Source organism: Chanos chanos, chromosome 3, assembly GCF_902362185.1.
Source record: "Chanos chanos chromosome 3, fChaCha1.1, whole genome shotgun sequence".
In the NCBI taxonomy this organism is placed as follows: domain Eukaryota; kingdom Metazoa; phylum Chordata; class Actinopteri; order Gonorynchiformes; family Chanidae; genus Chanos; species Chanos chanos.
Genome location: NC_044497.1, coordinates 54,494,584 through 54,510,457, shown reverse-complemented (window position 1 = coordinate 54,510,457; position 15,874 = coordinate 54,494,584). Strand labels below are relative to the sequence as shown.

At 42.8% G+C, this 15,874-nt stretch overlaps 2 protein-coding genes across 2 annotated transcripts; both read right to left on the bottom strand.

The window, feature by feature from the left end:
• Positions 1-721: 721 nt before the first annotated feature.
• LOC115806569 (cytochrome P450 2D15-like) lies at positions 722-4,991 on the bottom strand. Its single transcript, XM_030767371.1, has 9 exons — positions 4,821-4,991; positions 4,468-4,630; positions 3,963-4,115; positions 3,681-3,841; positions 3,121-3,294; positions 2,627-2,765; positions 2,259-2,446; positions 1,607-1,748; positions 722-915 (listed from the first exon to the last, which is right to left on the bottom strand). The coding sequence occupies exons 1-9, from the start codon at positions 4,989-4,991 to the stop codon at positions 722-724; spliced, it is 1,485 nt and encodes a 494-aa protein (XP_030623231.1).
• A 3,353-nt stretch (positions 4,992-8,344) lies between these two features.
• Positions 8,345-15,738, bottom strand: ptpn11a (protein tyrosine phosphatase non-receptor type 11a). The gene is given in 16 exon segments (XM_030767370.1): positions 8,345-8,675; positions 9,427-9,533; positions 9,745-9,857; positions 10,093-10,253; positions 10,716-10,783; positions 11,067-11,221; positions 11,604-11,735; positions 11,922-12,080; positions 12,246-12,325; positions 12,497-12,593; positions 12,818-12,931; positions 13,173-13,292; positions 13,426-13,618; positions 13,796-13,990; positions 14,465-14,587; positions 15,522-15,738. Coding segments are annotated over 15 exon segments (1,800 nt in total). The 5' UTR covers positions 15,536-15,738; the 3' UTR covers positions 8,345-8,675; positions 9,427-9,457.
• Between the last annotated feature and the right edge of the window lie 136 nt (positions 15,739-15,874).

Here is a 15,874-nt window from a genome sequence, read left to right as displayed (position 1 = left end):
ATTCATAATATGGATGCTCTTGTTCCACATTACACTTCACACACTGTCACGAGCACATGGAGATCCATACACAGACATAAAAATATGACATCATTCAAGGGACCACAAAGACCATAGAAACACTCAGCAGAGCAGATTTCTCAAAAAAAACGCAGACCTAGATCAGACGGTGAAAGTCCTGCTGCCCCCCCACCCCTCCGCGGCCCCGCCCATTCTTTATTTGGGGGCTGATTTTACCTGGGACACATGTCTCTCTATTCTGCAGCCAATCAGAGACCTCAGTGGTAAACTGATAAGAGAAACAGTCGGACTGGCCTCCCAGAGACCAGGCCTGCAGTGGGGCAAGGCCTAAGAGAAAACTACCGGAATTTTACACAATATCAGTGAGAAATGTGAGACTCATACAATGCTTAAAGTCGTAAACAGTGAGTTGTCTCAAGCACTGTAAACTCTAAACAAGTAAAGTTCACGTCAATCAACTTTTTTTTCCCCCACACGTTCTTTTATTATTGTGATTATCACAACTCTCAAGATCATTCTGTTTAGAGCTGAGTTATCAAAAGGTTTTTAGTAATGGGATGTTTTTTATGACTTAGTATAAACTATATTTAAAAAAAAAAAAAAACAGGACTCATTGATCAATGACAGAAAGCTAAGTATGGGTATGTGTATTATTAAATGAAGCTCAGTCCATTTCTTTCGCAGGTTTCCATCTGGCAGATCAGCTTTCCTGTTTCCTCCGCAATCTGACAACCAGTCTGTACGGCTTCGGGGACTGGATCCCGCCAAACGCCGGGGACAGGTCGGGCATCCCGCTCTCCACGGGCCAGATGAAACTGAAGCGACGCAGAACCGTGACCAGGATGAGGAAAAGCTCCATCCGTGCCAGGAGCTCTCCGAGACAAGAGCGTGGACCTGCCGTAGACGACAGCACACACACACACACAACACTCAAGTATCACCTTACAGGAAGGGAGAGGTCCGCGGAGCCTTCCAGGAACGGTCAAGAGTGAGTGGTTTACTGTATGAGATTACACAGCTCTGGATATACCGTCTTCTGATCACGTTAATACGCTCTGGCTTATTTAATCGCTCTCAGATACGGTTATGACTCACTAAAGCGAGAGCATCTTCCCACCCAACGTTATGACTCTAAAATTAGAAGGGAACTGTGGAGAGAGTGGGGGGGGGCTTTAATAACAACAAATTAACACAGGGGAACAACAGGCTGCTCAGCCAATAATTACCTGGCCCTACAGAATACGATAATATCACAAGTTTTGCAAACTGTCCTCAGGAAAGCCTTAAGGGTAAACTAGACTGTGGCTGAGGTTCAGAGAATGTATGTTGTATTGTACGGTCGTGTATTGTGAAGTAAAAACTGTATAGTTGAGATCGCCTTCATTAGTAAAGAAGAGGTGAGCATGCATTTGTGGACTGCATAAACTGTATAGAGCGCCCTGAAATCGAATAGTCTAAATACTTTTTTTTTTTTCTTTTTGAATTCTGTATGTGTCCAGCTGTAGGAGCGTAAAGATAAATATGAGATGGGATTAGAGCTGCGTAAAATAACAGATGTGACATTTTTTCAAATGTCAAGTCTCACCTGCAGAAAATGCCAGAAAGCCCTCTGGTTTGACAAACTCTCCTTGTTTGTTTAGGAAGTGGGAAGGGAAAAAGTCATAGGGATGTTGCCATTGGCTGGCCTCACGAAGCACGGACGTTAGGTTGGTTATAACAAGAGTATCCTACAATGAGATAGTTTGAATGAAACGGGATTGAAATAGGGTCAGATCATATGTTCTCGCCATTGAATCTCTCAAGTCATCAAAGTGTGTTGCGCAGAAATCTGACTGACCATCACTGCCATTGTTACTGTCTCCGCATTTACGCAACAAACATCTAAATATGTCTCTCCTTTCTCCACATATAATTTACTGACTACCTGTTATAATTCTCTACTCTAATAGGCTGATCCTAGCCAGAGGAGGGTGGGTACCCCCATCTGAGATCCTCTCAAAGTTTCTATCAGTTATAGCCAAGTGGAGTTTTTTTCCTTGCCACTCTAACATTAGGCTTGCTCGCTGCACTATTCTGGTCAGCTCTTCCACGCTGCAGCCTTGTGACGGGTTCTGCTGTCACAAAGTACAATGCAAATAAAAGCGGATCCAACTGAAGTGAACTGACCTGAATCACAGCATGCGATGCCTGGGTCATTTTTGTTGTCGGTCTTTGTATTAGCCAATGCCATGACTCACCTTGGGGATGTCATAGCCCATTAGCTGAGTGTTGCGAGTGGTGGCGTGAAACACCCCGAGTGGAGCGATGTTGGCCAGGCGCTGGATCTCGTGAATGGTGGCTTGCACGAAGGGCATCCGGTGCCTGTCCTCGAATGACACCTGACCTTTTGACCCCAGGGCGGCATCAATCTCCTGCTGACAAAGCACTGAATGAAACACAGGGCCACGTCAGAGAGTCGTGCTAAGCGATAATCGTTCTTTCTCTATATAGGCTATGTATCTAGATCTATATCTATATATATGTCTATAAATCTATCTATCTAATATATGTATATATGTTGCATGTATATCTCCACAATCTATTGTGTGTGTTTTGGGTGACGGACCTTGGGCATCTCTGTAGGTGGCGAGGTAGAGGAGGGCTGTAAGAATAGTGTTTGAGCTGGTATCAGTACCAGCGAAATGGAGATCTAGCAGGAGCATAACCAATCGATCTTCATCCAACGAGAAGTCCTGCTTTCCTCGCTTAAACGGAAAGAGATAGAGAGATGAGCTTCAGCGGGCGGGGTTAACAATTGCAATCTCGATTACACGGTCAAACATCCGTCGCGGACACAAACAGTAGCTTCTGGCACACGCGCGCGATTACGGAATTTGCGTTCCCATTTTTAGTCTTGGTTCATGCTTTTGGAATCATTTGACAGGTATGGTGCTTTGTTTCGTTAAAACCTTTAAACGCACAACATGTGTACCAAAATTCTTCACTCAGTCAAACAAACAAAGTAAAAAAAAACCACTTTGTTATGTTTGTCAGTGGCACAATAGCACACCGTCGTCCATTCCCTCAGACAAGGCTGTAACTGTGAGACGGAGCCCCAACCTTTTCCAGTTCGTTAAGGTAGTAGTCGATGACGTCTCGTGGTTCCTCTGGGATCCTGGTCCTCTTGTGTTCGGCGACTATAGCCTCTGTATGCTTTTTAAGAGCGTTGTAGTTTTTAAAAACCTTCTGAAAGGGCAACGGTAGGCCCCTGATCAGAGGAAAGCTGTCATAGATCTACAAAAAAAAATAAAAAAAGAGAGAGAGAAAATGGTTCTCTGAATTCACAGACATGCACTGGAGTGTACGGACACACTCAGCCATCCTCTACACACCAACCATTCTGCTTTGTTTACAGATCAAGATCGTGCTCATTTTCATAGTTTCAGATCATCCATTATGCAGTGGGTGGTCTGAAATATTGATCCGGGACATTGCCTTGATTTGTACTGACCTGACCTCAATCCCATCCAAATTCAAATCCCACAAACCTTGTCAGCAACGTCTCCGGTTCAATTCAAATTCAAACTTGACAGATAATTCCAAAATTCTGAACTGAGCATGCACCCTGTTGTCGATGTTTTTGTTTTTGTTTACAGTGAAATGATCAGTGTTTATTGTACCACGGCCCACGCGCTGTTGGCCATCTTTCCGTTTTCCTGAAAGCTGTTGATGAAGAAGTCCAGCACCTCGTCTTCATATTCATATCTCAGTCCGTACAGAATGGAGCAAATTATGTTGGAGGCAGCACTGCGAATCAAGACCTGCGGATCCAGCAGCTTGCCTAATGAAAGTTAACAACGGTGATAACAATTACCATTAGAATAGTAGCTAGGGCCCAGTAATCCATATTAAAACTCATATTAAAGGAGGGATTGAACAGAGCCGTCACTATTGTGCCTTACCAACGTTCTTTTCTAAGTGTTCACAGATATGAGACGTCTCCTTCAAAATCAAATCTTCCATGGACTGCTTCCCAAGACCAAAGTTTCTGAGAGTCGCCAGTGCTAACCGTTTGTGTTCCCTCCACACAACATTGTAACTGGCCATGATTAGACCTGAGCGAGGGGTCAAAACGGTTATTTTCCAGTGTGCTTAAGATCTCATGAAACCGAATTAAATCTGCTTTGCTCTGAAAGGTAACTGTTCATTTTTTCCTCTTTTGTTTTAATTGAGGTTAATCTCGTAAACTGAACGATACCATTGTTCATTGTAGTCCTAAAACTCTGCGCTTTATAACAACCTGGTTAGAGTTCAGTGTACAAGAAGGTTTTTTTGTTTTTTTTTTGATGTGGGCTGTTCTGCCCAATTAATCTATCATTCATTCCCTGTTAAGTAGGTAAATCCTATTTGAGGGGTATGCTTTATCCTAGCATGCAGTCTTATCTAGTGATTGTTTTTGACACAAACCTTTGCTGTCTGTCACATGATTGGCCAGCGTTCCTTGTGGCCTTCCGGCAAAATCCACAGCACGAGCGACCAGAGCCTCCTTCACGGCATGGAGGCCATGCACCAACACAGCTGGCTTTCTCCCAATAAACAGACTGTATACGTTTCCATAGCGCTTCGATAGCTACAGCACATAGACCTGACACTGAACACATTTCCAAAAACCTCGCTTGTCAGCATATTATAATTAATTTGCAGGGGAGAAAGTACCACAGCAGCAGTCACAGTTCTGTGATATTCTAATAACAATACGATAAAACACTGTAACCTTTCACCTATAACTTATTTGGCGTGACTATTTGTAAGTGTATTACCTGCTCCAGGTCGGCCATCGGGTCGCTCATACTCAGCTGAAGAACGTTCCCAAACACGGCGACCGCCGACGGGCCGGGAGGGAAGTTTTTGGGTCTCTCTGGTCTGAGGAGAACCAGGAGGAGACAGATGAATCCGACCCACAGAGCGAAGAGAGAGAAGTACTCCACCATGGCGGTGAACTGGTGCTCTCCTCTCACTCACCATCTGATTCACCTCCACCTCAGTAACCCAGCTCTCCGCCTTGGCCCCGACTGCGGGCACGCGCTCGGAGGATTAAACATTGCATAATTAACTGGCTGCATGGGAATACGTTCGTTTTCTGCACAGGGCGTCTGGCACAAAGCAAAAAAAACGACGAAGCGACAAAAATAATCCCATTCAATTAGTTTGGTAACATACTCATATGTATGAAACCATCCTTCACCTTACAGACACTTGGTCATTTGCTGTCAGAGAGTTCATTCAGGTTCTTATTGCAAGTTATGCCAAGAAGATGTGTACGCGCCTTCGTGAAACTCTGAAACTATATTAGTATTCCTCTAATCATATATTCCTTTAGTATAAAAATATTCAGCATAACTTCACACAGATAAATAAAATCACAGCCAGTGAAGGTATTTTTAGGGAAAAAAAAAAAACCCACAATCGGAAGAATAAATAAAGAAACAAACAAAGGGAAAGAGTGAAGGTGTGAGCTTGCTGTTTATTAACATCATCAATGAATTTTCTCATGGTTATTTGTTTTGATAGCCAAACAACACATAGTAAACCCCCATTAGCTTTAGCCATTAGCTTTAGCCAGGCTCACACTTGGGCACGAGAAGAGACATCGGGTTACACAGACAGCATATCTTATTGGCAATTAGATATGTTTCAGTAAGTACATTCTCCTCTACAAGATATTCATGTACAATATACAAGTTTAAAAATATAGTTTGCATTGAATTCAACATTTTTTCCTTTTTTTTTTTTTTTCCTCGCCCCCCCACCCCCCACCCCAACCCTCTCCCCACACCACCCCTGCCCTCTCTTTCTCTCCCTTTATCTTCAAGATGACAATATTCACATTAGTTGTCCTGGGCTAGAAAGGCCTGGATGTTACGGAATTGACTCTGAAGAGAACAGGTTAATCATAGAGATGAAAATAGTTTTGTTTTGTTTTTTTTCTCCATATCATAGACACTCGTGTATGTGTGTGTTAAACATAAACACGTGTTAATGCTCATGTGGTAAAGAACACACAAAGCTCTCTCGAACAAAAAAAAGACATAAAAAAAAAAGACAAAAAAAATAAAGACATAGAAGCAGACAGAGCTGAACCGCGGTGTTCTCCATACAAAGCCCCTCTCTTTTACACAAGTGCAGGCAACTAGACAAACACTCTAGACAAACTCACACACACGCACACACACACACGCTCTCTCTACAGTACAATAAGCAGACGTCCTACAGTACACAGCATACAGGATAACATCCCATACAACTCACAGATCATCCCCTCCCTACCACAAAAGATCTTAAAAAAAAACAAAAAACAAAAAACAAAATTATACGTATATAAGAGGGGGAAATCAAATGAAGAAAGACTTGCGAAGTTCCAAACATCTTTAGAGTCCGCTTTGCATTGGGCTGGGGACAGTGGACTCTGAGGCTAAGGCCAGTTTGTAATGCTGAGGATGAATTGCACAGGACAGGGTTTCACAGGGAACAGGAGAAAGCCTTTAGGAGGATTATTAAATGTGTACTGAAACTGGGGGGTGCGGGGGGGGGGGGCGGGACACACGCAGACCAAACACTGACATCACACATTTGAAATGATGAGGATGGGTGTGAAGCGTGTGAGCATATATGTGCGCGCGGGGGTGTGTGTGTGTGTGTGTGTGTGTGTGTGTGTGTGCGCGTGTGTGTGTGGCGTGGCGTGAGTTACATTTTCAAAATACTGTTGTCATCTTCAAGCACTTAAATCAATGTGAACAAGGGGAGGGGTAAGCGTTATTTAGTGTAAGTCAGAATGGACAGAAAAAACAAATGTAGTCTGAAATCACTTCAAGCCGTAGAAAAAGAAAAAAAATGAGAAAAAACACAAACCAAAAACTAAAACAAAAACAAATAAATTTAGACAGAGTTACTAACAAACACAGACAATTAACAGGGCATAAACACAACAGCTTTAAAAAAAAAAAAAAATCAAGTTTTTCACCATAGAAGTCCCTAACAACACATTTGCTATGGCAACTAGGCAACCGTAATGACCAACATTAATTACTAACAACTAAATCGTCTGACGTTACAATGTGCAGTCACTTTGTGAACAGTGATTCTTAGATGTTATGATCATGTGGTGCATTAACATACATAATTGAATATTAAAAATGAGAAAAAGAGACAAACAAAAACAGCATAATATTTTTTTTTAAAAAAATTATTGTAAAAATTATGGCAATCACAGCAATGATGCCAAAGTCTGTTAGATGGCTTGCTATGTTCAGTAAGGTCTCAGTAACTTTGACACTGTACATTGTGGGGGGGAAAGGAGGGGGGGGGGCGGAGTCATCATGAAGAACCGGCCCCCTAAGGAACATCCCCATTCTAGAATTCCCTGTGGCAGGATTCCTCTTGGAAGGGACCCAAGGCAACCAGAGAAAGTATCCTGCCCAAGGCAAGGTCCCTCGGCTGGGGACACGCGGCTGAAGCCGCCGGCACGAGTGAGAAACACAGCAAGAAGGACACTGGGCTTCAACTGGCCATGAAACGGGCCAGTAAGACGATACACAAACGGGTCACCCGAAATGAATGAAAGACAGACAAACCAAAAAGAGAAAAAAAAAGGGAACAGAAAACCCAGTAAGAACCTGAGTCATTAATGCTCGGGGACACTTCTTGACACTGAATGGCATCCCTGGTTTTGGGAGGGGGGGGGGGGGGGGGGGGGGTTTGGAGCAGAACCAGCGGCGACTCTCAGAGGTACGTAGACCTCCGGACCTGACCAAGAATACTTCATTCAGTAACAGAATACTAACAGTAGCATATAATACAATGAAAACTGTAAAAAAAACAAAACAAAAAAAACCAACTCCCTTTCCTCTGCTCTGAAGGGTCCCTTCTCCCCATCCCTGTCTCCTTCAGAAAACGAACAGGCAGAGATGGATATCTGCAGACTGGCAGAGAAGGTGGATGGAACTTTCGTTTGTTTTTCGTTTGGTTTCATTTGGCACAGGCTCTTATTGTAAATCTGATCAAATCAATTGCCCTGCGTGTGTGTCTTCCTTTGGTTTAAACAAAAAAGAAGAAGAAGAAGAAGGAGAAGTAGTAAATAGCAGATAAACCGATGGAAGGACAAATGAGAAAGATGAAAAAAAAAAAGATGAAAAAGAAAAGCTTTTCTTAGTTTGGTGCTAGTTTGTCGTAGCCTGAACTGATCTCAGAAACTCACTACATTCCTCACTTTGTTATTATTTTTATTATTATTACTACTATATTATTATTTTCATAATTATTATTATTATTTTGTCGGGGGGGGGGGTGTGTGTTCATTTTTTTTATCCAAGGGTAAGGCTTCAGAACTGTCACAGTGTTGTTGTTTTGTTTTGTTTTGTTTGTGTGTTTGTTTTGTTAAGCATGGGTTTGAAGAGGCTACTTCACAGGGCTGGAGGAGAAAAAAAAAAGAAAAAAAAAGAAGAAAAAAAAAGGAAAAAGGGGGCCATGACCCCACCCACACTTCCTCTGAGCCCTCGTAGACCGTCCTCTCTCCTCTTCCTCGTTGTTGTTGGGTATTTTTTTTTTTTCGTCGTTCTGTATGCTAATCATTACATCGCAGGCATTCAGGTGCAGCTGGCAAAAACAATAAACAGACCCTGAAAGAAAACAAAGAACAGTAATATTAACAATGAGGATATGGATCAGTTAGAACTAACAGGCCGTAACTGACGCTTAAATAAACATTTCACTGTAACGTCTTAAAAATGCAGGAGATTCAATTCATTTACATCTAACGTGATTACACTGAACAGACATTTAAATTAGGACAAATTCCAAACAATATCATTCAAATGTATGTATGCATGTATGTATGTGTGTGTGTGTGTGTGTGTGTGTGTGTGTGTAGCTGTGAAGAATAAATCGAGTCCTGTTCCTGGAGATTGCACAGCACTGCACACTTTCCATCTCTCACGACCCGAAAACACCTGATTGAACTGATTTATCACGCCTCTGATTGGCTGAATTGAACTGATTTATCACGCCTCTGATTGGCTGAATTCCCTGGAGCAGAGAGAGATGGGAATCTACAGAAACAGCAGAGCTGGGCAGCATCCAGCAGCAGGGGTAGGAAACACTAGGATAAAGGAGGAGGAGTCGTGTTCTCTCCTCCCTCCTCTGTCCTCTCCTGCTCTTCAGTTTAAAATGTCAGTCTTGTTCATTGGGCAGGTGCCCTTATTCACAGCAATTTCAGAAGAGACGTGTTCACATGAATGCAGAGAGAAAAAAATACATCACTGCCATATAGCAGGACCTCTCTACGAAACAAATGGCAGTGGTAATTACCATAAGTGCATAGGGGTTTTTTTTGGGGGGGGGTGTTGTTTTTTTTCGGCTGTAGAGTCGTACCTCTGAGTGGGACAGTGCTGGGGTGAAACCCTCATCTGTGGCTTTTCTGCTGCTGCTGCTGCATGAGTCCGACGTTCTCATACACTCTGGAACTATCGTCCCTCAAACTGCACACGCACACACGGGGAAAAAAAACACAAAACATGCAATAACGTCACACTTTATACCGACGTTATAACCGTTCTGCTTTTTCCGTGTGTAATGCAGTGATCTGTGCCATGCCTGAGTGCTGTGACTGAAAAACATCTTCATTCTGAGAATAAAGAGGAGGGAGGTTTAGAGTGCGTCCTGATTGGCCAGGCGTTTGTGGAGACTTACTCGGGACAGGTTGGGGTCGGGGTGCAGGGGGGCAAAGGGCTCTGGTCCCCTCCGCTCAGGTCGGACAGAGAGTATTTAATGTTCGTGTACTCCCTGCCTTTCATTTTACTTTTCTGAAAGCAGACGGATCACAGAGGGTTTGTCAGACTGGCATTAACAATGTGAGCGGCAATAAAGGAATAAAACGGACATACTGTTTTCAGACGGCCCGCATTACTGACTCCAAAAACAGTTTACAAAGTTCAAGCAGGTTCTTCTTAAAATAATGAACGTGAAGTTGAGCTCTCCACGACTTTCAAACAACATTTTAACTCACAAACACACACACACACACACACACACAAACACCTGCTCCTCCTCTATGCGGCGCTGCACAGTGTCTCTATGTAATGCTGATACAGCCATGTAAATTTGAAGCGGTTACTGGGCCTCTGTCTGCACCAATTCCTGATCCTCTGGGACCGCACCATCTGAATGGCTCTTCGGCACATCAATGTCGCAGTCCACCCCTAGAGGGCAGAGCAGGTGGTACATGCCATCACAGCCAATATCAATACACTGTCGCTGCTGACAGAAAGACCAACTCAGCTATTCTGTTCCAGCTGAAATGTATTCTTTTTAACACTTTGTTTTCCTGTAACATTAACAGCAGTTCATATAAAGCACAGCTGCACAACTCAGGACCTTAAGTCCATAACTCCTGCTGGATCCTCTTTTTACCAATCATTACTTGACTCTGATTGGCTGTTGACTGGAAACATATGTTGCACAGGTATAATTCAGTCTCTGATTATGTGAAGAGATCACAAACCAGAGGGACCATGGCCCGTGAGGACCAGAATTTGGCAAGATTCTCCCTCTGACATGAAGTTTTTACACTGCTGTGTATGGCAACTGTGTGGTTGTCTGTGATCAGCTACGGGGTTGGTATTAACAATCGCAATATGATTCTCCTGGCTTCAGTGTCGTACCTTTTTCTCTGATGATATCTATTAGAATATCAATCACAATAAACGTCCCCGTTCGTCCAATCCCAGCACTGAAAATCAGAAAAAACAAGTATTAAAAAAAACAACAACAACAACAACAACAAAAAACAGCACAGTGAACTAACATTGGGCCCCAAACATTAACAGAGATGTCTGAACACAGACTTTGGGACAAGCAAAAACGAATAAAAAAAATCATTTAAAACAAAAATCTTTAATTCAGTTAAATCTTGATGCAACTACGATCAGATCATTTTTCAGGGGATGACCTTGACTACAAATATGACAGAGTCAATGTGAACTTCTACATGTAGGAGAGTTTCTCTGTCCAACCTGCAGTGTACCACGATGGGTCCAGCTTCCAGGATACTCTCCTGTTTCAGGTTGACTTCTTCCAAGAAGTCCAACACACCGCCAGGGTCTGCAGGCACACCGTGGTCAGGCCAGGCACGGAAATGGTACTGCCACACTGTACGCTCAGTATTACCCTTCGAACACAATACTACAGTTAGAATCAGGCAGACCAATACACAGTGTTTTAGTCTCCTGTGTGCTCACACACAGAGCTGCACTTCTCCGTTTGCCATACGACTTAAGGCAAAAGTCCAAATTAAACAATAGGAGAGCGGCTACAGAACACTCTTATCGTAAAAGTCCAAAAAGAGAACAGCCAAAGAACATTCCTACCAAAGCTGTCCAATAGGAAAACAGACAAATAACATTCCTACCAAATCCATCCAATAGGAAAACAGCTAAAAAAGCTTTCCTTATTGGACAATGCTGACTTTTTGGCTAAAACTCTCACGCAAACTGAGAGATTCTGGGCAAACTACTCCACCGGTTTATGGCAACTGTTTTGCTGTGGTTTACCTGTCCAACTTTGGACAGTTTCAGCTCCCGAAGGATGTAATCGTGTGCCGAGGTTTCTTTGACGTTGCGAACGCGCATCGCTCCATATTCCTTCAGCGCCGACACGTCTGGCCAGTACTTCACACACTTACTCTGTGGGAACAGATACAGAGCTGCTCAGCTTCACTTAAAACACATCAACCCTCCAAAAATGTTTTTCTTCGCTGTCAAAAACATCAAAAATGATGCTGTTTTGCCAGATATTTTCTTAAGAAGCTCTGTGAGATGTGTACGGCTCACTGCTTTTCTGGATGTCGCCCGATTGTCTGAGAACATTACCTTGCCTCGTTCCACCTCCTTCGTCGTCATGACAATGACTCTTGAGTTCTCCTGAAACACCATCCTCCAGAAGTCGCTGATGGTGTTCTGTAGACAGCCTTGGGTAGCAATGTAGCTCTTCTTCATTTTAGTATTGTTGCATTTTGTCTCCAGCTCTGGCTGCACGTGATAAAAGGGAAAAAGGAAAAAAAAACAAACAAACAATCCTTGTGTTACTATATTGTACTAGTGAGTTACAGTGCAGACCTGAAAGAGTTACACTGCTTCTTAAAACACAGGGAGGACATGCATAGGCCGGCTGTTAATGTCTGTTTGTGGGTTTACCATGATGATGTTGGCGTTTATGTAGTCGGATCCCGGCTCGTTCGGATCACCGTCGTTAAGCACCACCCGCGTGTGGTCGACTGACGGAAAGACACATTTAAAAAGAAAAAAAAAACATCGAGTGCTATTCAAACCGCATGTGTAACAGATGAAATCAAACTCTGGCAAGTTGCGTTTGTTATTTTCGCACTGTTTAATTTATAAAGACGCAAACAGTAAAGTGGAGGTACGGAGATGAAGGTGAAACTCACAGGGAAGAATGTTCTTGTATCTGTTCTTGTTTTTGTTCTCTATCCGCTGACCCTCTTTACGACTGTACAGCAACTTACACTCCTGCTGCTGAAGCGTCTGTGTGCGTTTAAATGAAACAGAAAGAAAAAGAAAAGAAATTAAAAAAAAAAAAAAAAAAACAGTTGCAGAAAAACAAACCATGTTAAGTGCGAGTTTGTGGTGGGTGCAAACTGTGTTTTCAGAAAAGGAACGGGAGTGCTTTCAGATCTGTGGAATTTCAACCACAACACACAGTACGGTGATTCAGAGGAAGAGTCGTCTTCCGTCGGCTTGGCTCTCACCTCAAACTCTTCCCAGAATCCCTGCTTGACCTTATCAGTGGCCTCAGCTAACTTGCTCAGCTCTCGCACTCTGCTCTCTATCTCGGCCGCGTTGATGCGGGTTGTGTTCAGGGGCTTTTGGGAGGCGGAAACAGGGTGGAGACATACAGGAAAAAAAAAAAAAAAAGAAAAAACAAACAAACCCTGAATTTTGTTAGTTCACATCATTTTCATAACCAACCGCAACTGGGTCAATAGGACCTTTCCACACAAGCTTTGGCTTTGGTTTACTGAAAACTACGCAATCAACACAAACACCACAACCATACCAAAATAGTTTGTAGAGAAAATGATTTATTTCTGTCGGACAGCACACCTGCTTGAGCTGCAGCACTGTTCCTAATGTCTCCACCATTGGGTTTTTCTTATAGTGCTCCACCAGGTCTGTGAGGGAGTCAAACTTCTCTCCGCCGCCAACGTCATACTTAAGGTCTTGCTGAAAGGACAACGTTAAATGTCTGGTTACGTGCGACGCAATTACATGCCCAAGCACTCACGCTTTTCTCTCCGCTCATTACAGAATAAAGGTCCTCACATGTGGGGACCAGCGTAAGCTTCGTGGGAAGTACCTGACAGCGGATCATGACGTGGGTGACCTTGGGTTTGCTGTCACTGCCGTCCGTCTTGTCGTCCCCGGTGCGGACGGAGAGCACAAAGTCCCCGGGGTGGCTCTGGCTCTCTCGCACCAGAAAACTGCCGTTCTTTCCCTTCTCAGTGAGCAACTTTTCAGCCTCGCGACCGGACAGGTGACCGTGAAACCACCTTGCGGAAAAAAAAAAAGCGCGTGAAGAACAGAGAAGTCATCAGTGTTGTCCAGACATGTTAATAGTGGCAATAAATTCCGACTATTAAACCTTCATCTTCAAACTTCCAAAAAAAAAAAAAAGAAACGGTCCGCATTGATCTTTGTTTGTCATCGTGGTTTTTTTGTCCTACTACCTTTCTGAAGTTGGGTCAGCACAGTTGAGAGGATACTTCAGTTCAATGACGTCACCATTTTTCTCCTTCAGTTGTCCGTGGTGCTCCATATAGTACTGCACAAGCTCAGCAAGAGTGGCAAACTTCTCCCCTCCATACAGGTCGTAGTAATCACCTGTGTTCTGGATCTTGATATGAGTGACTGCCCCATTTCGCCTTAGCAAAAATACATAAATAAATAAACAAACAACAACAATAACAACAACAATACAGGCTTGGCAAATCAAAGTCAGGTGAGAGACTAGAAACGAAATATTGAACAAGTTGTTCATGAAACAATTTTCTGAGTGTCCTCGGGTATTCTCCTTAGTAAAATTTAAGAGATTGTTAACACAGGCAAACCCTGCAATTGTTTATTCAGAAAACATAAATAGCTTGTTTCTGTTATGACTCTAGAAGATCGCTATCATAGTTCAGTTGAGTAGGCAGTTAAACAGGAACCTGGGCATTTTTCATAACAGGTTTTCTAGATTTTAGAAAGCCTTTCTCTGAATCAATTGCATTCAGGAAACTCTTCATCCTAACTTTCAACCCATCACTGATTGCACTCACCAAATTGTCATTTGTGTTTACTCTCATTACAGAGAGTAACTATGACAGACAAACTGTTACCTTTCAGTGAGGTCTCACCTGACTGAGAGGGTGAAATCTCCAGGGTTGCTTTTACTTGGTCGGGCGAGGAAGCTTCCATCTACACCACGGGTCAGCAGCAAGTTCTCAGCTTCTACACCAGTAATGTTTGGATGGAACCACCTATTGTCCAGAACAACAACACCAGTTTTTAGTGGTCACAAGTGTATCAGTGGACCTGTCTACGACTATCATTCCACGCTAGTTGAGGAAAGTCAGTCTCAACTGAATGACAACACTGTGTTTGAAGTAGTGGTTACTGAAGAATGTTAAAACACTGCCAATAAATTAATAAATAAATAAGAGGTGTTGACGCCAGTTTCATCTTTATGACTAATGATGAGACACAAACCCTTACACAACAACCGAGACAGAACAGTAAGGAACATTCGTAGAGTGTTGATGTAGAAATGTACTTTCTCGTAATGCTAAATCTATAGCAGATGAAATAACCGTTTCGTCAACCACTTTCCACGAGCTGAAGAACTTCATTCGCACTAGGCAGGAAAGCTAACGATGTTTTATGGCCAATGAGCGTATTCGATTTCAGCGAAAACATAAAGCCGGCTTACCAAAGCTAACTAGACACATTTTCGTATGGACCATGTCAGCACTCATTTGATTGATTGTAATGGCCTGTCAGCAAGGCTGTTTGATTAAGCGGACATAATTTCAGAGTCAATTAGCTTCGCTTCAATTGTTCTTTTTGTCTATAAACATAACAAACGTAACTTTATACTACTTCAGTTCTCAAACTGTCACTAATTAACGAGCTAACTCGCTATCTAGCAAGCTAGCTAACAGACTTTCAGTTAGCTTTGCGGTTTTGTGCTGGGCTGGCTGGTCAGTCTGTCGGTTGGCTAGCTAACTTAGCCAAACACTAAACAGGAAGAATATTACAATTAAACTTATACCGCTACAACTTTTTACCAACTGTCTGACAATAAAACATACATTCATTGGGATAGCTAGTCGACCACACAATTGAAGTACTAGTAAGGTTACGCGAAACAGCTAGCTAGCAACACTGGACTTCATTGTTTTTCATAGACCTTACCTACGAGATGTCATCTTTTCAAGTCTTGTTTCTCCACTGTAGTTTGATAGTTCCTTCAAGTTAGTTGACTTACTTGACAGCTAATAACTACGCTATTTAAACACTGCTTATAATTTGTGGAATTTCCTCATAATGCAGGAACCCGCTCAAATCGGGCTCAGATATTAGGACATTTGTTTAAAATTGGATTCGGAGGAACAAGAATCCCTAGGCCTCGGCGTCGGAGACCTCAAGAGTCGGATCGTAAAACGTCACCAAACATGCGACACAGCACAAATTCTTGATTTGACTTGCGCAGTAAAAGCTTCGCAGTAGTTAAAAAAAATGGGTAGTGTTTTTGAACATCGAAGTTT

Excerpts from the sequence above, each read along its gene's own strand:
- LOC115806569 (XM_030767371.1), bottom strand. The coding sequence starts at position 4,991 with ATGGTGGAGTACTTCTCTCTCTTCGCTCTGTGGGTCGGATTCATCTGT. Across the intron at positions 4,631-4,820 it reads CGATGGCCGACCTGGAGCAG|CTATCGAAGCGCTATGGAAA; the intron begins GTAATACACTTA and ends TATGTGCTGTAG. Across the intron at positions 4,116-4,467 it reads TCATGTGACAGACAGCAAAG|GTCTAATCATGGCCAGTTAC; the intron begins GTTTGTGTCAAA and ends CCCCTCGCTCAG.